At 38.8% G+C, this 24409-nt stretch overlaps 2 protein-coding genes across 2 annotated transcripts in view; one reads left to right on the plus strand and one right to left on the minus strand.

The window, feature by feature from the left end:
- Window positions 1-12286, minus strand: part of LOC150105267 (uncharacterized) — a 163201-nt gene extending 150915 nt beyond the window's left edge. Inside the window, exon 1 of the mRNA XM_090394035.1 lies at window positions 12048-12286. The gene's annotated coding sequence lies outside the window, so the exon portion shown is untranslated. The remainder of the gene's footprint in view (window positions 1-12047) is intronic.
- LOC150105268 (replication protein A 14 kDa subunit-like) overlaps window positions 10119-24409 on the plus strand; it is a 66712-nt gene continuing 52421 nt past the window's right edge. The window contains exon 1 of the mRNA XM_090394037.1: window positions 10119-10455. Coding sequence (XP_090250163.1) covers window positions 10354-10455 — 102 coding nt within the window. The 5' untranslated portion in view covers window positions 10119-10353. The remainder of the gene's footprint in view (window positions 10456-24409) is intronic.

Genomic DNA, 24409 nt, shown 5'->3' on the forward strand with positions numbered 1-24409 from the left:
GGTGAGTTAGCTGCATACGGAGGTAGGGGTTTTTTCCACCCGGAAATTCGGGTTTTTTGTGTCACGGGATCGGTTTGTCTGTTCTGGGGGACAGACAAACCGATAGATACAGACAGCACACACCGGAAGGTGTGTGTCCTACTGTAGATGTCCTGTTTGTAGATGTCTGTAAGGCAAACCACGTTATCCTCGAGGCGGTTGCGGTTGTGAAGTCCACAGCTAAAGAACCTCATTGGTTCGTGAAAAGCTTAGAAGATAATTCCAGCCTCACGACGTTCAGTCTGTAGAACATTCATCGGTAAAATCTGAGTAGTGCCAGTGGGCTGTTCATCACAGCAGCTGAAGAAAACTAAATGGAACAAGGCAAGCAATGTCTGGTCAATGTTGGAAAACAGTTGATGCGATTGTTTACCGAACAGGATCAGCTTATGGTGTACACTGTAAATTAGCACTAAGTTCACTTTAAAGCCAGATCCAATGATGTGGCATCGCTTTTTTTTTTTTTCTAGGATAAACCTGGAATATTGGGCCAAAAAAAATCAGTTTATATTCGAGAAAGTTGACGCGTCGAAACTGCACAACTTTATTGTTTTTTGAGAAAGGTTTACTAGCAGTTAAATCGTTTTTGATATCAATTAATGCTCGTTGCATTTAAATTCAAAACTTTTGCAGCGTAGTTTAAAATTAAAAAAAAAAAAATAGTGACGATAGTTTCAAGTTCTCGCAATAACTGAGCGTAGCTAAGTGTTAGCAGCATTAGTGATTACAGCAACGATGTTCGCAGAACTGAAGAGAGGAACGAAAGTAGGAAGGCAATATCTTATTGAATTATCTTGCTTACTAAGTTAGGAGCCAGTCTAGGGATGATCACTAGCACGTTGCATTGGGTTCAGGCTAGTTGTGTGTTCGTCATTTGGTGAATGTGTAAAATGGAGAAAGGACTTCGTCACGGCTACGAGAATTCGTCGAAACGTTTACAGGAAAATCACGATGCCGAACGACAAATAAAAACGACTAAATATGTACAATTGTATTCTGGAAGTTAAGATGAACTCTGGACAGTCGCAACCTGACTAAATGGAATGAAAGGGAAAAAAAGTGTTACGACTTGCATGAACAAACTAGACAACTTGAAGGCCACAACTGTTCCGGTCTTACAAAAGCAGACGATATTTGAAGGAAAAGCAAACAAAACATTCCATCTACAATGAAGCCGATGTCAAAAGATCTGTTTGAAGGCCGCTACTGCTTATTAACATATTACGAAAAAGAGGTGCACTACATGAAAGACTCGGCAGTTCATAGTCCACAATGCGATTTAAATCCATCAAAAGCAGAGCTTTTTTTTTCCCGATTAAAGCTGCAATTTGCTAATGGAAGTAGCAAAGTTAATTTTAGAAAGGGAAGTGGGAACTGCAGGCTCGTCTTCTTGCATGTCTACACCAATGAAGATTGTTTATTGATTCCTCTGATGTCAGCAATGATCAAAGTGATTTAGTCAAGATATGCACATTGATTCCTCTAGATTCGGTTTGGAAGCAGTTTTTATAGAAAAAAATAAGACGTCAATACTAATAGTTCACTCCGTTGAAGAAGGATCGAATACATCAAACACTGCTGGCAGGTACGCGAACGATTTGAAGGCATCTCGACTTTTATTTCTTTATTTTGCTCGAGTTGCTGATTGGTTTCACTCCGTTAACTTTTGCTTACATAAGAGCAAAAAGTAACCGTTGTCAAGGGATGGCCAGAACTTCGTTTCTAGAAAATACACGAACTCACGAACTCAGGGATTTTCTTTTATGAAAAAGTGGGCTTGCACGAAATTCCTTTAATTTATAGGTAATAATAAAAGACTATAAACAAATCATAGTGTAAGCATTGCATAGACAAAATTTAGGATTTATTATTAATAGTCACCTCCAGGGAGTCCAAAGGCTCATCAAGGGAGGGCATCTACTCTACAGCTCTGCTTCCACCACTCACAATCCACCAATTGACCGCAACTACACCAACGCCATCTACCGCCGACCGCCACCACTTTTTTCCACAGACAAACGCAAACTATGCCCACGGTGGGATTCGAGCACCCAGCCTCTTGACTGGAGAGCGGACACGCTAACCACTCGGCCATCCTGGTTAGCGTATGTGGGATTTCTCGTTGCGTGGATCAGCTCTGCTAGTCTTAGTACTGCAAAATCTCGATGTAGCTTTAAAATACCAAAGCGCTTTACATCGTTTTTTTTTTTTTTACAGAGGTCAAGTCTCATGTGAACTTACATGAATAATCTTGTTTGTATGTATGTATTTTTATTAATGTGGTTAATCCTGTGGTAAGTGAATATATTTACCGTTTTAACGTCAAAAACAAAAGGCAATGCTTTCCCATCGGGAAAGGAACTTTATATATAATTATTGTGTAAGAGCGCAGGAAAAGTTGTTTATTAGTTTTGTGTATAAGAGGTGCTTACAAGCTCTGCGCTAACGCCTTTAAAGTTAGTATCCAAGAGTGCCGCTAGGTTTAGAGAAGTTTTCGGCCCGAAAGGACAAGAGAAGTATCAAAGAGGTCCACTGGTTTTAGACAAGTTCCGCGCCCGGCAAAATACGATCAAAAGAATGCACGGAGGAGAACAAAGAGTGGGTCAAACTTAAAGGAAGATGAAAGAGTCATGCCGAATTCTTCGGGGCTGCTAACCTTAGCGCAAAGTCGCAAGATCGCAAAATAAAAGGAGACTAAGCAGAGCATAAGGAGCTTCCAGGTTCTAGTTGTCGGCAAGAAAGAGGAGCTTCCAGACATTGATGAAGAAGGAAAGGCTTCCAGACAGCAGAGAGGGATCCCAGTTGAGAGCTGGCGATAGTTTGTTTCTTGGATGCGGCAGTTCGAGCTATTGGAGACGGCAGTCGTCCAGGCATTTTCAGTGAGCCAAAGCAGAAAAGAAAAGAAGATGCAAGTTACCCGAGGCAGCTCTGCTCGGAGGTTTTTCTTTTCACCATGGGAGAAAAACCTTTTGCCCGAGCTGTATGAGTACTGCAGGTCGCAGTCCACAGCCAGCTATTTTCCCAATGAGATATTACTGAAGCCAGACATTCCTGAGGAAGCTCAAGATCTGAGATGAAAGAATTGCCTTAGAACTTTTTGTGCAAGACTTTTGACTGAATATGCAATACAGAGCCTTTGTAAGTTCCAGACTTTTGTACAATTCTTCTTATAGTATGTTATAAAAAGACTTAAGAATTTGGTTAATAGCAGTAAGCATTAAGAGAAACGACTGGCATATTGGAAGTTGATATAAAAATGTAAAGATAACTTAATAGAGATTTAGCTAACCTCTTTGCAAGTAAACTAGAAGTTAGTAAGTTTGTAATCGGAGAGTAAATAAGAATGCGAGTTAAAGAAGTTAATTAGTGTTAAAGTAAAAAGGTTCTAATTTATGCTCAAGTTTTTATAAATGGATAGAGAAAGCAATCTCCCTTAATGTTTAATTCATGTATAATTTGTAAATAAATGCGTTTTAATTATTTGTTAAAAGAGTGCTCCCTGATCTTTTATTTTACAACTGCACTGTTCTTACGTGAAGTGGCTAAAGAATTATCAGTGCCCTTGACCATGTTATTTAATCTAAGTCTCGGGTCTAGTTTAGTCCCAAAGGTGTGGAAAGAGGGGGAAATAGTTCCATTGGATAAAGGAGGATCAAAGACTACTGTTTCAAATTACCGACCGATCAGCATATCAGGAGTCGTTGTCAAGGGAAAAATACAGCAATGGATTGATGAAAATGAGATACTGTATGGGGACAGCATGGTTTTGTGAAGGGTAGAATCACACCTCAGTAACTTGCTCAAGTTTTATAACACAGTGACGGCTGAACTGGATAAGGGTAATGGGTTTACAGTGATACTGCTGGACCTTGCTAAGGCCTTTGACAGGATACCACATGAAATTCTAATCCATAAACTGCAATATATGGGAATGGATAAAGGGTTGGTGAGATGGATGGGTGGGTGGTTGATGGAGAGATATCAGAGTAGTTTATTCAGGAGTAGAGTCCAAAAGACGGCCTATAACTAGTGGTGTGCCACAAGGATCTGTTCTTGGACCACTGCTGTTTAATTTGTTCATTAAAGATATAGGGAAAGATCTAAGAGGAACGGTTCATTTGTTTGCTGATGATGCAAAGTTGGGTAAGGCAATAGTGAATGCAGAAGATATCAAAATCTTGCAGGATAATTTGGATAGATTGGAGTTCTGAGCTAAGGAGAATGGATGTCAATTTAATGTGACAAAATGTAAGCTTATGCATTTTGGGGTGAAAAGATTAGCAGCTGTATACCACATTGGTGGAACTGTACTTCAGGAGATTGATGAGGCTAGGGACTTGGGAGTGTTGGTGGATAGGGAGATGAAGTTTAGGGGCACATTGCAAAAGTGGCTAAATCAGCTCATCAAATCACTTGGTTGCTGAAGAATACTCTGACGAGCAGAAACAAGCAAGTTATTGTTCCTCTGTACCGAGCCTTGATGATAAGACCTCATCTCGACTAGTGCCCAGATTTGGTCACCTGGGTTTCTTCTTGATGGGGGGGGGGGAGGTTCAGAGAATCCAGAGGCGAGTGACCAAGATGATAGCAGGTCTGTTGAATGAACCTTATGAGAACACGTTGAGGATTTGTGGATTGCAGAAATTGGTTGATAAGCAGAAGAGGGGAGATATGATTGAGACATCCAAATTACTGAAGGGTTTTTACAAGATTAATTCAGGTGATATTTTTGGGATCAGGACTGGTGGTGGGAGGACTAGGGGACATCTATGGAAGCTAGGCACGAGTGTGGTTAGTAAGGGTCTTTGAGCTGAGTTTTTTACTTTTAGAGTGGTAAATGAGTGGAATAAGCTGCCAGAGTCTGTTGTGGGTGCGATGACTGTGAATGAGTTCAAGGAGAGATATGATAGATACCGTAAGAATGTCGAATAGTTGTGTGGACATGATGTTTAGGGCCTCCCTCGATGAGTCTAAGGATTCCTTGGAGTCGCCCATAATAATAATAAATAAATCGGACTTGTGAGCAGGAAATAATTTAAGGCAATAAAAACGCAGTTCAGTTACTTACGAACCACGACTGTTAAAGTAAACATTGATAAAAGAAACTTCGCTCGTGAGAGAGAGGGAAATATACCGGAAGTTTTATTTAGTCTTATGCCAATTAAATGATATATTGGTGGCGCAGTCTGACAAATAAATTTCCAGTATTCATAGGCATTCCACTAGTTAATGCGGAAGGTGGATAATCACAGTACGCAGAAGAGTAAGTGAGAAAGTTACGAGAGAGAAAACGCGCACTGCTAATTAGAATAACGGCATATAAAGTATAGAGAAAAGGCATGATAATAATAGTAACAAACACGTAGATATTACAGTACATCGTATTATCACCAAAGAATCTGAATGTCAGCTCTTTCATTGATCTTCTGAACAATGGCGCCTGTTTTACACAGCAACTTCATGATATCGACCCTTCTATTTCCGATATGATCACGGTACGCGTAATAAAACAAAATGAAATATGTTATTAACGATTTGCTTTCGTTTGATTTGAATTACGACCGAAAGCAACTAAAGGCCGAGGCCTGCGTGTTATGTTTGTAAATAGCGTGCACTTTCTTCTGGTCGATTTGCCTGTTTTACAGATTGAAAAACAAAGTTTGTGGAGGAGGGAATTTAAAAAAAAAAAACCTGCAATATCGGCTTATGAGATTGGTTAACTCACTTTCAGCTGAAATGTATTATAAATATTCCTCGTATTTGGAAAGAGATTCGAAGCCAGGAAAAAGGTTGCGACTTCACTGTGGAGGAACTGTAATTTCAGAAGAATAATATTAGAACATTGCAAGAGAAGACCGAGCTGAAGTCAACAGAACATCCGTGGAAGGCAAACTTTGAGCCCTCTCTAGAAGTTATTAGCTGTAATAACAGCTCCATTGCGCGTGTCATTGAGCACACTTGTCCATCAAGATCGGTAGAAAGTGTTTCGTGAACACGCCCATTGGAGCAGTTATTACAGCTAAAGGCGGAGGAGAAGAACACACCAATGTTGACCACCAGGACTCTTATAACTCACTAAGGAAATGCCTACAAACAGTTGGAAGGGTAAAAAATCTGGCAAAAAAGTATCTCAACCATAAAAACATACCTGTTTTTTTTTTTTTTTTTTTTTTTTTTTTTCAATTTATATATGAGTCAAAATAGTGCTTGCCTAAGGGCGGCATACAATAGTCCGGATAACCATCGTCCCTTTTAGTGAAAGTATTCTCTTTACAGGATTAAATAGATAAATTTAGAAATCAGAAAAGCTTTTTTTTTTCCTCCCCAATTATAATTTCTTGCTGTGGTATTACTATGACAAATACGGGACTACGTTCAAAACAGTGATTCTAAGTTTCATCTCCCGGGTCTAATTGGTTTGTATAGTTAGTAAGCGCCACTGCTTAACTAATTATTATTATTCCATGACACCTCCAAGGAGTCCAAAGACTCATCGAGGGAGGGAACTTACTCTGCAACTTTCCGCCTACGCCACTCACCAACGACAGTAACTGCGCGTTTTCAAAGGAGATTTGTCTGTATTGGGGGTTGAAAAACCCGATTTCCGGGAGAAAAAACCCTGCTAGCTCGGTATGAGATCGGCTAATTCGCCTTCAATTGAAAAAACCCATATAAAGATTAATCCTGTCACGATGAGAATCGAACTTAGGCTTTTTCAATCGAGGGGCGCAACGTACAGTCGTTCTTCCGATTGCGCTACGAATAACAAAATAAACATGAATACTTGTAAGTGTTGCACATCTCCGGCTATCATAATTAACGGATCCAATTTAGTTATGTACATGATTTAAAAAGCTGTTTTTAAGATAACCGAGTGTTCATTTATTTGATGGAAGCCGATGTAGAAAGCCTCTAAACACTTAACAGGCCCCAGAGATCGTTATTGAGTATTGATACAGTTAAGAGCGAAACATTAAATGAACTTGGTCCCTTTTCATACACACGTATAAAGTTTTATGTAAAAATCGAAAGAATTGATATTTCGAATCCTCCATTCCCCCAAATATCATGCACATAGTTTGTACAACCTGTGCGGTGGTCATTTCTTCTTTCCAACATGCTCATGTGTCATTAAGTTTCAGTTATAATTACAGATGAAAATGCAGTTTCAAAAATTTCGTTTCAGTTATAAGTTCAGATGTAATAGTCAGGGAAAAGTGCATCTCGTATATACGAAATTTTTTGCACTCCATAGCTAAAAAAATGACAAACAGAAAAAGAAAAACGAATATAACTTAAAGTTTCTATAAAATTTTGAGATGTTGATGTACTGTGATCTCATAACAACTGCTGGACAGTAAATTTCCTAGTTATGTAAACAAGCACTGAAAGAACGGTATCACGTTGAAGAATTACCCAATAGAATTCATCAGGTACTTACTATTATTATACAAATACCTCCTGGAACCAAGGCTCATCGAGGAAGGAAATAGTAAGATTGATTCTAACAGGGATAATATTTATCATATCTCGTCTTAAATTGGTTCAATGTTTGCGCACTCACCACCTCATTTGGAAATACATTCACTCACCGACCACCCTCCATGCAAAAAAGTAATGTCGTACTCTCTTATGCACCTCACCCTTATACAACTTCCCAGAATGACCTCTTGTCTCTATCCCCTTCCCGCCTTCAACCCTTTGAAAAATATCTTGGGTATCTATTTGATAAGCACCCCTTAGCCATTTATGTGTCTCAATCATATCGTCCCTTCTCCGCCTATTCACTAGAGTCTGCAGTTTACATTCTCTCAACCCGTCTTCATAGTCTACAATCCCGATATGGCTTTTGTTATCCTCCTCTGAACTTTTTCCAGAGCTTGCTTCTTAACTAGGTGACCAAATGGATGGGCAGTAGTTCAGACGTGGTCTAATTAAAGCCTTCTACAGAGGATATCCTTATCTCTAATTGTCAGTGTTTTCTTAGTATGCGGGCATTTCTTTGTGCTGTTTATTATTTTTGTAATATGCCCCCTGAACTTCAATTCTTAATTCACCAATATCCCAAGATTACACGTTTCCTTCACCTCCTGTAATACAACGTCTCCAATATGATACACAGCTTTACTTCTTTGAGACAAAGAGCAAAACCGTACATTTACTGGTGTTAAATTAGCAAACCCCCTACTTGTCAGCCAACACAGCCACTTTATTCAAATCGCTCCGAAGCACCAGTGTATCTGCATCATTCCTAATAACTTTTCTCAACTTAGCATTATCTGCAAACAGCTTGCAGACCACTCGCAATATCATTAACAAATTGAACAGCGGTGGCTCTAGAACAGAACCCTGTGGGACTCCACTGGTAACTCTCCTCCTGAGAGATATGGCACCTCTATACAAACCATTTGTTATCGATTGCAAAACAAGTCTGCTATCCAATCCATTTGCCTTAACCTATATACCAGTTTATTATGTGATAGCCTATCAAATGCCTTTGTAAAATCCGGAGTATTACTACATATGAATCACCCCTATCCTGAACTTAGTCACCTTATTATAAAATGTAAGCAAATTTGTAAAACAAGACCTCCCTTTAACAAACCCATGCAGTCCTCTATAAAGAATATTTTCCTTGTCCCCCCAATCCTGTATTCTAGTCCTAACCAATCTCTCCAAGATCTTACCAACCACTCCAGAAATGCAAACTGGTCTGTAATTTGAAACATCCGTTTTGCTTCCACCTTGATGCACTGGAACAATCTTACCCTCTTTCCACTCAGTAGGGATCGTTGAGGACACTAGACTCTCATTAAACAACCGAATCAACGGAAGTGTCAATTCCTTAGTGCATTCTTTCATAGCACCTGGTGAAATTCCATGTAATCCAATAGCCTTAAGCAATCATAGACTTCTACCTCATTCACCTTCAAGGAACTAGGTTGAAGTACTGATTCCTGAACTTCCTGTTTCCTTAGAATAGTATCATTACCATCAGTAAATAAAAGTATTACTCAGGCTGACAAAGAATTTTTTTTCTAGTTATGTTTGTATAAAATTTCTAACGTAATACGCAAAACAGAACACTTTTCTGCGCAAAACTGAGTTAAATGAAGAAGTAGCCCGATGTTTAAGACGCTACAATACGTGAAAAACCATTTCACTTAATAATCCAGTATCAACTTTTGAATAGGTATAGTGCAGGTAAAGACACTTTCTAACCATACAGAACTATCTTAAGCATTCAGCAGGTTTGCAGAGCTATTCGCAATATGAAATAAATGAAGAAATAAATATAAAATTATGAAACAACAACAAACCTCCAACACTGAAATAGGGAAAACACTGCATCTCTCGAAAACCGAGATCCAAATTCGTTGAAATAAATAAACACGGCTCGATATTTTTAAAACCAAACGTACAATTATTTTCAGTGAAAAGAAAACATCACTCACGGTGATAAACGAATACAGAGTGCTCACGAGAGTAAGTAATGAAAGCAAAATGGCTTCAGCAAGTCAGATCGTGCTCAGATCCGGATACTAAGAAAGTGAGTAATAATCACTTGCTTTAACTTATCCAAATATCACTGATCGCTTACGTACATGCATAAAAAATTAATTATTTTTCATAATCTTTCTCCAACAAGTAAAAACCTTTATTTGCCCCCCCCCCCCCAGTGCAGTAACAATGTCGAAACAAAACGTTAAACATTTTAACTAGTTATGTAATTCGTGACTACCATTACAAATTCATGCAGTCATATCGCAAATATTAATTATTGCCAGCGTTTTGATTTACTTCTACTTCATATAATTACACGTACAGAACATCCTATCCCCCCCCCCCAAAAAAAAGAAGAAAAAAAAAAACGTTTGTTAGGCCTAATAGGAAAAAGAAAAATGCTTTTCCCTCCCCTCCCGAAAGTAGAAACAAACAGTGCGCAGACAGATGTGCGATTTAACAAATTCGTCTGCATGCCTTCGTGTACTGGCTGGAAAACGATAAATAAAAATAAAGCATACATAAAAAAACAAAAAATGAGAAACCGCAAATTTTGAAAACATTGATGGGAGAAACCAAACGAAGTACGATATCGCTGAGTGGAATTCACGGCACTCTTTTAATGCATAAAGGCCTTGCGTATTCCGCTTAATAAAATCAGCGTATCCTTTTATGTAAAAAACTGCATTGTTTTATTTGATTACATAACTATTTTATTCGTGTTAATTAGCGTACTATTTTAGGATATTGTATAAATATGTCTGTTTATGGCGCAGTCTTGGAGCCTCATGTAATAATATTCAGGTTGTCATGGTCTGTCCTATGATATGCCGTAAAAACATTCAAGGGGAGGTGAAGGAAAATGAGAGAGAACTCAAATTGTTTTGTTTACCATATAAGAAAACGGATGTGGTAAGTGATATGCAAATGTACTTATTTGATTAGTAATAAATTGCGCCTCGTCTCCCTTTGCGATTATGGCTGGCAACAGTTCGCAAGGTTCTCATATTCTTGCCCTTGCAAGTGCTTTCTTTAACAATTTGGCTGCTTTAAAGCAACAAATTGACCTTATTACTTTTGATATCGACTAAAAAGGTAGGTACTCGCTGTGTTTATTACATGCAAATTTATGTTTTAAAAAAAAATCAAACGTAGAAAATGTATTATACTTCAGAAACAAACGACAGCCAATGATACAATTTCTCGTTTGTTTGACAGAGGTGGGGTGGGCGTTTTACGTAGCTACATGACCACACCACAAGATCTGATGCTTACGCAGCAAAGTAGTCGGTGATGTTCCCGTTTCTTGATGTTTTATCGTCATCAAAAAGTAACATGTAGCCAATACTCACGTACCAGAAGGTCATTCATATATAACTTCCCTTTGTGATCTTCCCCCCAAAATTGACCTGCCTCGTCTTCCTCCTCCTTGGTATTTCTTGAAATAGCACACTCCTGAATGAAATACGGTAAGAAGACCAGAGTTAATTGATAATTTTATTGTTAATGACTGAAGAATTTATTATAAAAATAAAAAAACAAGAACCGTCTGTTGTAAAACCAGGCATTTTACGTTACTAAAACAACGTCCCCCCCCCAAAAAAAAATCCAGATTTGTTGAGTGCAAAGCTCATATAAACAGAAGTGCAGGTTGGTTACAAAAAAAAAAAAAAGTATTTCTAATCAAAATTTCACTTGCAAAACTAGCTACGTAACAATTACTGACTTGTGATTTATGAATAATCCAAAGTTTCAATCACATCCGATGATATAATCGCTACTACCGTAAAGTAATTCCCCTCACCCCATTTTTACGCGGTGGCCCTACGTTTCCTGTGATTTACCCATTTATTTTATGGGAAAGATTGGCAGAAAAAAATACAGATTAAGAAATGTTGAAATGGAGCTAACGATGTCAGTGGTGTTCTGAACATTGGAATTTAAAATGATGGGAGGAATCAGTTCACCCCCCCCCCCCCCCACCCCCCCCCCCCCCCACCCCCCCCCCCCCCCACCCCCCCCCCCCCCCACCCCCCCCCCCCCCCACCCCCCCCCCCCCCCACCCCCCCCCCCCCCCACCCCCCCCCCCCCCCACCCCCCCCCCCCCCCACCCCCCCCCCCCCCCACCCCCCCCCCCCCCCACCCCCCCCCCCCCCCACCCCCCCCCCCCCCCACCCCCCCCCCCCCCCACCCCCCCCCCCCCCCACCCCCCCCCCCCCCCACCCCCCCCCCCCCCCACCCCCCCCCCCCCCCACCCCCCCCCCCCCCCACCCCCCCCCCCCCCCACCCCCCCCCCCCCCCACCCCCCCCCCCCCCCACCCCCCCCCCCCCCCACCCCCCCCCCCCCCCACCCCCCCCCCCCCCCACCCCCCCCCCCCCCCACCCCCCCCCCCCCCCACCCCCCCCCCCCCCCACCCCCCCCCCCCCCCACCCCCCCCCCCCCCCACCCCCCCCCCCCCCCACAAACCAGCAACTTATTTCTTGAATAAAATGCATTCTCCTACCTTTCCGTTGTATATTTAAAGTCCTCGTATCATATTCGCGAACTGCTGGGAATCATATTAAATTTTCTTGTTGGCGGAAAACACATCGTAAGACAACTTATTATATTGCTTCATAGATATGTCACTAGCACTTGATTTATTTTAAATATTTGCTCACGTTTTGATTACGATTAATATACAACTTGCAATCAGGCTGCAACTCATCCCGAAGGTAGTTTAAAAAATATATTCTTGGAAATTTGCGTGCTGAACTCTACCTTTCAGGTTTCTCAAGTGGAACACGTTCGCCGGAATTGCCATGTGTCGTCACGGAAGCCTAAGCAACTTTCATTGAGTAGCCATGTCACGTGAACGGGGGGGGGGGGGAGAAAACCTGTTGTATGAACACCGCTCTCCGATGTTATGCTTGAGGAAATGCGATAAATAAAATTTTGTTCAGTATAGGTAGAAAAGAATGAGTCCAATTTTGTTTCCGTTTGTTTAAAAATAGAAAATAAAAAACAAATTAAACAGCGGTAGATTAGGGTACACTCAAATTTCCAGTAATGGGGGGAGAGAGGTTAAACTACACGGACTGCATGATGATTTTAATAGAAATTCACTAGCACAGGATGTTACCCTTTAGAGCCGGTGGCCGCGCCACTGTAGGTAACGAATAAATCAATTAATTTCTGAGATTGACTTTTAAGACTAGTGGAGAAAATATTCAAATAAGTTTATTATGTATAATCAGGGAATGCGGATTTGCGAGTTAAATGCCAGAGGAAGCAGTTGCTTCCAGTGACTTGGCTAGGCAAAAAATAAAATTATATTTTATTTTTGCTATATCATTTTCAGAAAGGATGATGGATTATTATTACAGTAACAGTATTCTACAATAAAAATATACATCGATAATGAAATATAAAATTAATTGGTTAACTTTTAATGAATATTGTAAAATCAACATATTCACAGCTTAAACTGGCTTATCATTGTAATATTAAATTACGCACTCAACGACTTCTATTTGCATTCCACGCAGAACAATGAAAGAAACGTGTTTGCTGCTGCCATGTTATGCAACGTATAGTCCAATGGCCTGTTCAAAGTGACGCCCATACGTGCTTTTTTTTTTTTGCGAATTCTGGAGAAGTGGAATTTTATTTTCTTTCGTTTTATTACGTAGCAAAAGAGCCTAGGAATGATGTGGAACAGTTGCCGTAACTTCAAATTCTCTGATGAAAGGTCCACGTCCACAATACATGACCGCATTTATTATTATTTTTTTTTACTATATTAACTCCACACATAAGGAGTCACCTATAACACGATACTGCCGTGTAGGCAAGTGATCATTAGGCAGAGCAGAAAGGAATCTGTTAATGTGTTTCTTGAAAAACTGAAGATTGTATTCGCATTACAATCTCCCTTCGTATGATCATTATAAAATCATTATGTACATTTACCATTTTTCCCGTCTCGTTTCCTTGTAAATCCTCCATTTCCACTCGCTTGATTTTAAAGCCTTGTTCTGAAAATTTATTGGTATTTTATTGATTATGATAACTGAAGTTATTTTATGCTTTTTCTTTCTGGTTGGTGGAATTTTGAGCCTAGAGAGAAAGAGAGAGAGAGAGAGAGAGCAGTAGATATAGCGATAGCCTTCAATGTAAAGTGGACAAGCAGTGAAGAAACCACTGAAGTCATGATTTTGGAAAGGAATACACGTCTGTAATCAGAGACAAAATTATCTCCCTTCACGAGCGGTTTGTTCAGATAAACAAACTGATCTTATGCGAGTTTATTTTATATATTCCGGTGGGTTTCGTTTTAATTTCGGTGCACCACCAACAGCCAAGTTGGCATAATCGTAGATTCACAGGAAGGAGCTTTTCAGATTTTCTGCATCATTGCCATCCATTTTATATATTTATTTTTAAATATTGACCTCCACAAAGGTTGAAAAAACACCATTGCCATGCGCAAATGAACGGCCAATAGGAACTTGTTTTTTTGTACAAGTGAAGGTTGTGGTCCTTAGAGAAAACCAATTATAGAAGACTGTTCCAAAGCACAGAGGTAGAAGAAATGAAATAAAAAGACAAGAAGGTGGTTCGGTGAGTTTAGAGTCGGACATTTAATGGATGTTGTTTTGAGAGTGAAGTTATCAGTTAACCAGATCGCCTTCTTCTGAGCACTTTTCGAGAGGAGTTTGGTGGACCAATCCATATATGAGAGCAGAATCCTAAGCAAGGTAGATATTAGATTCATATAGTGTTAGTAGATGTGTTAGGTGAGAAGTAATGCTTTAGGACACCTGGATTTCGAAGGAAAGACTGAATGTGATGTGCTTATTTATGCCAGTTGAGATTTGGTGTGTCAGTCCAGAATTGGGGAGAGAAGGAGAGATGAAATGCGTTTTTTCTTGCATGATGGAAACGGAATTGTATTTGGGTGCAGGGCCGCCGAGAAGGGGTGACATCTGAGACTTTTGTCACCGGCCCAGCATCGAAAAGGGCCCCGACGTGTCACATAACTGTGTTTATAATGCATGGTTTTAATTCTCGTAATAATACAACAATGATAAAGGCTAATGTAAGATAGCAGTATGGATGGACATTCTAAAAGATAGTAAAGCGCACAGTGGCTCAATACTTGTGCACAGCAGGGGAAGAAGCAAGGCTTCCTAGGTCGTAAACCAGCGAAATCCTTATACGTTTATTGGGACGTGGAATGTGAAAACCCTCCTACAGATTGGAAAATTGAAAAACTTGAACAGAGAAATGGATAGATTAAAAATAGCCATATTGGGAATTAGTGAAATGAGATGGAATGGAACTGGAGATTTTTGGAGTGGTGATTGCAGAATCATTTATTCCGGTGATGAGAGCAAAAAATGGAGTTGCGGTGGTTCTCAATAAGGAATGGGGGAAGAAGAGTAATCAACTCAGTAAAATGTAGTAGAAGATTAATAATGATAAAACTAGAAGCAAAACCAACAAATATTATAATAATACAAGCTTACATGTCTACTAGCGAACACAGTGATGATGAAGTTGAGAGTATATGTGGATATTGAGAATCTAATCAAACTCATCAAAAAGGAAGATAATCTTATTTTCATGGGTGATTGGAATGCTGTCATTGGCGAAGGGAAAGATGGTAGAGAGGTGGGAAAGTACGGACTTGGATGCTGAAATGGAAGAGGAGACAGACTTTTGGAGTTCTGCCACCAATTCAATCTGATCATTACTAATACCTGGTTTGAGGTACCAAAAAGAAGAAGGTATGCTTGGAAAATGCCAGGGGATATAGGAAGGTACCAAATAGATTATATTATGACAATAAATAGATTTAAAAATCAAGTAAATTCATGCAAAAGTTACCTGGGAGTTGACAGTGACCATAATTTGGTTTTATTGAAATGTAATTTGAAATTTAAAAAAGCTGTCACAAGCAAGGAAAAGACCCAAATGGAATATAAATAACCTGAGAACATAGGAAAACCATAGAAACTATAAACAGCAAACTGATGAAAGCATTAAAACTAGAGAGAGGGGGGGGAAGAAAAACATAGAGGAAAAATGGACTCATTTGAAGAATACAATCATCAAGGCTGCCAACGACTGCATAGGATTAATGAACAAGCAAATAAAAAAGCCATGGATCACCCAGTACATTCTAGATCTAATAGATGAAAGAAGGAAATACAAAACCTCCCTAAAGGAAGAACGCAAAGACAAATAAACATCAAAAATATGATAAGTAGAAAGTGTAAAGAAGCAAAAGAACAATGGTATACAGTAGAGAAATGTAAAGAAATAGAAGATCTAACAAAGACTGGGAGAATCGATAAAATTTATAACATTATAAAAGGAATAAGCCAGCAAAACAAGACAAGAAGTACAATTATCAAAAATAAACAGGGAAATATACAAATAGATAAGGAAGAAATTTCGGAAAGATGGAAGGAATACTTAGAAGATCTATATAGTGGAAAAGATCTAGATGCCAAGGCTATAGAAGATGAAACAAGATTAGATGTGGAAGAAATTGGTCCGACTATATTAAAAGATGAATTTGAATGGGCACCTGAATGAAGTGTCAACCAACAAGGCACTAGGCATTGATAACATCCCTTCAGAATTAATAAAATACTCAGGAAACATAACTAAGGCATACCTTTTCAAGATCATAAAGGATATTTATGAAACGGGTATCATACCCAAAGATTTTACATAATGCTCTATCATACCCATTCCTAAAGTAAATAAAGCAAACAAGTGTGAAAATCATCGAACAATAAGCTTAATATCACATGCTTCAAAAATATTACTCAAAATTATACAAAAAAGACTAACAAAGATGGTTGAATATGTTGGCAATGACCAGTTTGGATTCAGGAAACAGCAGGGAACAAGAGAAGCAATCCTAGCTCTAAGAACAGTTATTGAAAGAAGATTTGAGAAGAATCAAAATACTCTGATAGTGTTTCTTGACTTCGAGAAGGCCTTTGACAGTATTGACTGGAACCTCCTAAAAACAATAAAGGTAGATTGGAGAGATAGAATGCTCATATTTAATATTTATAAGCATCAAGAGGCCCTAATAGAAGCAGCCAGCAATAAAACAAAAAACCACGCAAGAATACGTAGAGGTGTAAGACAGGGGTGCTGTCTTTCACTCATATTCTTTAATCTGTACATTGAAGATGCAATAAATAAACTGAAAGAACTAATAGAAACCGGAATTAAGATAAATGGAATTGATATTAACTGGCTACGGTTTGCGGATGATATAGCAGTTTTAGCTGATAACGAAAACAAACTGAAAGCCACCCTGACAAAGATGGAAGAAATCTTCACACAGTACAGCCTAAAAATTAATTGTAAGAAAACAAAACTATTAAATACAAGTAAAGCAAATCCAATGAAAATAAACCTGAAATAAATAACCTACTACAACAGGTATCCTCTTTTAAATATCTTGAAAGTCTTATCACAGAAGATGGAAGGAACCAATCAGATATTAAAGCATGAATAATCCTAGCCAAAAAAAAGCATTCTATAACAGAAGAAACATTTTTACCAGTAAAGATTAGCATCCAGCTCAAAAAAAGGCTAATGAAAACATACCTATGGAGCATTTCATCATATGGTTGTGAGGCCTGGACTCTAACAAAACAAGCCATGAAAAAGTTGGAGGCATTTGAAATTTGGTGCTGGAGAGAGATGATGAAAATTAGTTGGGCAGAAAGGGAAAGTAATGAAGTTCTAAATATAGTTCATGAAGAGCGGTCATTAATGAAACACATCAATAAACGAAGGAAAAAGCCTAATTGGACACCATTTGAGATATGGGGACTGATTACAGAAATAATGGAGGGGACTGTAGAAGGGAAGAGGACACGAGGCAGACCAAGAATTTTATATATAAATAACATAATGATGCTAACTGGCGCTAGGAGTTATGAGGAGATCACAGGATAGAATGTTGTGATGTGCTGCTATAATTAACAATCTTCGGATTCATGCACCAAATAAGAGGAAAAAAGGACAATGCATATCGAGAATGATACTGTGTTTTGTTTTGGACAGACGGCTACGCTCTTTAGCTCGCCGTGAGTGTCCGGAAGACACAGATTCTCTCGGCACGGAACGCTGTAGTTATAGTGGGTGATGACGTTAATAGGCGTTCATGCAAGGTTGTTGCAGTCGGCTGCGCTAGCATTAGCTAGTAATTGCATTCACAGTAATGTTCCCTGCAACAGAACGCTCGTTCTTGTTAGTATTTTGATAGACGAAGGTTTTGTGATTGTTTGTAAAGTGTGAATAATAGATAAAAGAGTGTAGGAGAAAGTACAGTGTCTCGGGGGAGGGGGGGATACTTTGGAATTGGTGAGCAAATCAGAATAAAAGGAAGCCATATCACATAATGAACAACCAGAGAGAAAGCTGGCAATCCAGTTGCAAAGGGTGGTATGGTCAGTTGGTAAGCAGACCCTTTTGGCATCCTCGAACAGAAGGCTCTGAAATGTGTACTGCGACCACATGAGTTTCACCAAACCTTTCCATGTCTTGTGTCCATAAGCGGATGGTGTTGGCAAGGAGACCACTGTGGATCGAGCGGAGTGGAATTCCCTATTGTTGGTCACTGATTAACAGTTGACTTCTAAGTGATGAAACGGTTGTTATTAACTTTCTGAATTGTTTTTGATAGAAGGCAATGGTATGATCAGTGCCGTCTAGACAGTATTGTAGGCCTCTGGGAAAAGCACTGCCCCCCCCCCCCGAATCCACCCACCTACAGGAATAAAAATGTAAACCAGTCAATAAAATTACGCCTATAGATTTATTGGTACTTTTAACAAAATCAATGTTTAAGCATAAAAAACATGCTATAAAGCGAGGATTAATCAACACAGACTTTTGCGAAATATCTTTGCATAGAACTGATTTATAATTGGCTTAAAGTCAATGGTCTTCAGGATGCCATTTTTCCATGCACATGAGTGAAGGCCAGTTCAAACGCTGCTTCCCCGTTGTGCGACGTATTGTGCACCATCTCTCCAGTTCTCTTTCTTAACTCAGTGTTCCAGCGAGAGGTCGAGTAATTTATACACTCAGCCAAGAGATCTCTTGTGAACAATATGGCAGCATGGGGCCCCTGAGCAACCGCCCATTGTGCTCATGCCTTAAGATGGCCCAGGGTAAGATAGTTGGCTGGCTTGCTGTCTTTTATCATCTTTCTTTGGGGGCTGGCAAATTGTTGCTAGCCAAATCCCAAATAGCTAGTTGTCAACCATAATTGGAAACTAAAATGATATTCTGGTAGGTGTCCAGATGTACTCACCACTTTATGGAACAGATTAAAATGAATTTCAGATCAGTGTAGAAACAATGTACAGGGAAGCTATGGTTATTCTAGAAGACGGCTTCATGTCATTCCACAGTAAGCGAAATCTCTGTGCGTTCCGAGGAAATACAATTTCAATGAGAGAGGATTGATGCAAATTTTAATATAGTCTGTATGCTCAATATGGTGGGTCGATTTTTTTTTCTGAGCATCTGTTAAAAACAGCTCTTTTTCCTAAAAAGAAATCCGCATTACTTTCGTCAGAGATAAGTAATTCACATTCGGAAAAGGGCCAAAAGAATTCTGAAAAAAATTCTATCCATTGACGGAAATCATACCTAATCAGGTCTTTCTTGTTATTCACCGGCACACAACTTTACCACGAGTTTCACAATCTCTGAGATAAAAAGTAATAAATTAAGTTATACATAAAATTTCGTCGTGGAATCTCTCCCCTAGCTCTTTTATTCAACCATCACCATGCCGTGAACATGTGGTTTTTAGCTTAGGCACAAAGCATTGTTTTCCAATCCAAACCACACTTAATACAGTAAAGTTAAAGGGATGTGTAATTGTGAAGGATCCATCAGCCAGCGGTTGGCAAAACGTTGACTTCTGTCCTTGTGCTTAAGCATGGTAGATATTTCATGCTACAGAAGAGATGTTATGAAAATACTTTATTAACAGAAAGATGTTAATTGAAATAACGAGAAAATTCACCACATTCAAGATTAGATCAGATAGTTATCATTATCCACAGAGCAAAGCTTTCCAAAGAAAGATGTTAGGAATTAGATTCCAGGTCGCCTACTATAGGAACTTTTCTAACCCTTTCTTCAACCAGTGCCAGAGTTAATCTCTAACCAGGGCCGTACTCGCACTTTTTCCGAGGTGGGCGAGACCCGAGTCGCTAGAGTGCTCTCATCCCTAATTGTTTGGGCCCTTAAATTGGCCATAATTTTTCGGGGGCCGCAGCTAGAGCCTCATGCACCTGTGCATAAGTACAGCCTTGTCTCTAACATGGGCAAGAGGGGTTTTCTCTTGGAAAATCAGTTTTTTTAAGTTTGTAAACTGGATAATTGACGGTAGAACTCACATTATCACTATTTCAGACTATATTGTGTAAGGTTAGGAACCACAAGGTGAAAGCACTTGTCTGCCATCTTTTCACAGAATGCCGTTTAAAATTAGTGATATTCTTAGGCCAGCTATCACTTATTGGCAAACGGTGGAGTTTGATATTCCCTCAGGAACCAAAAGTGGGTTTAGATAGAGTGAAAATGGCCTTGTCTGCTCCCTATGGGAATAAAAGACTTTACCGTATTTATTTTATTTATTTATGCTCGTATTTTTCAGTAGTTGGTGAAATGAAGAAAGAACTATTTAGCTGCATTATTTGCTGTGACGTCCAAACACAGACAAGCGAATGTCAGAGCAAACTATTACTCCTCTAGGGCACGGTTTCCCAAACTTTTTTTCATTGTGTTCCGGTTATTTTAATACTTCAGCTTCGTGACCAACTAAACTTTTAATGGCCAATAGGTAAAATAAAACAGATTTGAATGTTCATAGAGTTTTCATTTATTATTATTATAATAAAGAAGCATTTACTCTTACAAAAGTATAAAGAAATTAAACTAAAGCCAAGTAATTTATTAATGAGCAGTGTTTTATTTATTAAGATGTATTAATGGCAAGCGAGATGAAGGAAGAATGAAATAAATTATTTAGAAACAATTATAATAATTACAGTTGTTCAGCCGAACCCACCGGGAAAGGCACACGTAATCAGTAAATACAAAAAAAAAAAAACAAAAACCCTCTCTCTCTCTCTCGATGCTTAACGTGACGGGCGGGTAAAACAAACGGAAGACCGCCAAACGATTCAGCTGGTGGCGCGGTTGCCCCTGCTCAGCCTTGCCATTAGTTGAGCTACTTTACAGCCAACAAAGTCACTGTGAAATGGCGACGTGGACGGGGGTGGGCAGAGCACGTTTTTCGTCTCTATTAATTAAATTATTTATTAATTAGTCCCGATTAAACGCTATTTACTTGTATTTTAGAGTTTCGGGGAAAAAATAACCCAAAAACGAAACACCTAGGTTTTCGAGAGTTTTTTAGGCGCCCTGGCATTTAGCTTTTATGAACCTACGCAGGGTTGTGATCCACCATTTGGGAAACGCTGATCTAGGGTATTTCATTACTCATGATTTGATTTGGTTGTTATTACACTTATAGATGGCGCTCATTCTAAATTGATGAAAACACTAAAATAGTATTTATATAAAATACCTCCGAGTTGCTATATTCAAGTAATAATAATCAGGGGAGAGAAGGCATAGCGATGAGATTCAATACTAAACACGGAGTTAAATTCTTGAATGGCAGGCAGTATTAAGTGCACTGATGTGGGCCATAATCAAAATAGGGAATTGGACAACGAGACTTATTTTTTCCTATGGTTCCACAGAAGGTGGTGGAGTTTTTCCGAGGAATTAGAGTAGCTGACATAAAGATAATACAAAAACATAGTACTTAGAGATCTAAATAAAATAGCAAGAAATGAATACCAGAAATGTTTGGGAAAAATCCGAAGAAAAGAGAAAATGATAAGCACCTACTGGATTTCTGTTCAGGACATGGACTAGGCATTATTAATACCACGTTCTAACATAAAGATATGCACATGGAAAGAAAATACAAGTAATAAGAAAAGTCTCACTGGCTATGTTATTGTTGACAGCAATATCTTTACACTGGTTCAGGGCGTTTTGAGTAGAATAAAATTGAACATCCTACTGAAAAGAAAAATTTGTAACAAACTTATTTTAATTGTTCGGAAATTTCGATTTAATGTATCCCCTATTGAAGTGCAAACATAAGTAATTTACAGCACGCTTGCTGTATTGAGAATCACCTTACATAATCAACCCGGATGGTTATTGCTTTAATGTAATATGATTAGAGCAGAAAATGTTGTTGGATCCTTAGAGTAATACGATTATAAATTAAGAAATCAGACATGACATTATCTGCTAAGATTAATAGAAAGCAGATAGAAATCTGCATTCTAAATATACAGAATGTAATTACACTTTTTACATCCGAAATACTTCGAAGGTAGGTCCCTCCTTTCTATTAATCTTAACAGATAATAACCTCTTATTTCCTAATTAAATCTAAGAATCCAACATCATCTTATAATCATATCGCACTAAGGTAATAGCCAAAGAGATTGATTATGTAATGGTGAGTCTTATTACAACATTCTTTCTGTAATTATAACTTTTTCTAAGTCTTTGACCGATTCCCGAGTTAGTCGATCTCTGGCATGGATTAGCTGATTTTTTCTCCTCGAAACTAAGGTTTTTTGTCCGTACATTTAAAACAATTGACCGTAGAACCAACATTATTTCAGACAATAACATTATCGTGTAAGGTTTAAGTATCAAGAAATGGCAGCACTTATAATTAGTGATAGACATGGCTCAGCTATGTCTGATTGGCGATCGATCGGTGGAGATTAAACTCTCCACTCAGTGTCCAAAAAGCTAGATGGGTTGTAAAGGGCTCGCCTACTCCCTATATGGAATAAAATGCATTAGCTTATTATTATTATTATTATGTAAGAAAAAGAAATTAGCTAACGCCTTTTGTTCCCTTTAAAGGAGTAGGCGAGGCCTTTATGTATCTTGCTTTTGGAGACTGAGTGGGCAGTTCAGTTTCCACCGGTAACCAATCAGAGATAGCTGGCCCATGTCTATCACTAATTATAGGCAGCACCGATGAAGAAACGGGCAAACAAGTGCTGCCATCTCTTGGTACCTAATCATAACAGGATATGTTAGTGCCTGAAATAATATGGGTTCTACGTTCGATTTTCTTGAGTTCACTGGACGAAAAACCCGAGTTTCCGGGAGGAAAAAACCTGCTTTCCCCTTTCAGAGATGGACTAACTCGGGAACCAGTTGAAGAGACAGGAACTTAAGTCTACTTTTGGGGGCCTAATGCAGAGGATGCAAGTGTCACTTCCACTGAGCTACACAGGTGTAAGAAATCTTAAAAAAAGAATCAAAGTCGAGCAGCTTTCAGAGGTGAGCAGTAGGCGCAAATATGCACATATTCAAAGGAAAACTGCAAGTTATCACATTGCAAGTTATTAATCCGAAGTATGAAGTCTGTAGTCCAGGCGTTAAGTTTATATTTATTGATCATGTCCATTCTTAAACATAATTGTAAGAAATGAAATTCAACCATGTAGAAATTTTAAAAAACTCTAAAAATGGCTGGTTGTATTTTCCATTTTTACGAGGAAGATACGCATAATTGTTTCCTCTGAGTGAAATATAAAATCTAGACTTCTCACTTTAAAAGAATCGTATATTAATCCAGTTGAAAAACCATAAAATCGTTCAGGTGCCCTAGAATTATTTTATATAAGCTCCTCTCCTTTGTGAAATAAAAAGCATTAGCGGATTTATTTGTTTTATTTATTTTATCAGCTCCATAAAAGAGAGGCCCAAAGACTAATAACAACACGACTCATGTATAGGATAGTGGCTAAAGAGAAAAAAGGAATTTGTTAACGTGTTTCTTGAAGACTTGTGGAGCACAGGGTGGTTGTCAATGGCAGGGAAAGAACAGTATGACTGGAAAGTCTGTTCAAAGAGCAGAGACATATGGAATGAAAAAAAACGAGAAGTTGGTTCGATAAGTTTGGAGCTGACTCTATATAGATGATGTTTGCCAGCAGCTGCTCCTTTTCGTATACGATTAGAGGAAAGTGAAGCAAAGATAGTGATAGAGCCACTCTCAGTGTCGCGCCCATGAAACTTATAGAATAGATATAATTCAGCAACACATTTTTGATGGGAAAGTGATGGAATGGAGTTAGTAAGAGAGAGAGAGAGAGAGAGAGAGGTTATCTGTTAAGCAAAGCTGTCTTCTGTTTAGGTGCATTGTCCCCAAATGTAAGAATAGTATTACAAGGTCAGAAATATTTCAGATTTTTCAATGTTGAGGTTTTGAGCAGATGAGCAGGAAACACTACCAAGCTTTCTGTAAGCTCAAAAAGCTATGGATGTGATTTTTTTTTGTACCAGAATATGGTAGAAATATAGGTTAACTCAAGAAGAATAAACTGATCATTGGCGAGCAGAATATTGTCAAAAAAGAAGAAGAGTTAAGCATGGTCTTTCTTTCTGGAGATGAGACAGATTTGTTTTGGTGGTATTAAAACCCACCAAGTTATCTGCCCCCTCCTTTATGTTGGAAAGGAGATTGGTGTTAAAGGTATTGATTACAGAAGATCTTGAAAACTGAATCGCTGGGAAACTAAAAGGTTTTGCAACGAAATAAGAGGAAAATAGAGTACCATCAACTGCAAACTATGAATAAGATTGAATGTCAGAGAGAACGTGGTGTTTGTATTGTAGATTAGATGATGATTTATGGTTTTAATGGCAGAAGGACAACAAAGGTCATACTGCACTATATCAAAGGTTTTAGCAGTACACAAGGTAAGA

The sequence above is a fragment of the Typopeltis vanoorti genome, chromosome 6 (assembly GCF_054136105.1).
Source record: "Typopeltis vanoorti isolate ZY-2024b chromosome 6, IOZ_Tvanoo_1.0, whole genome shotgun sequence".
In the NCBI taxonomy this organism is placed as follows: domain Eukaryota; kingdom Metazoa; phylum Arthropoda; class Arachnida; order Uropygi; family Thelyphonidae; genus Typopeltis; species Typopeltis vanoorti.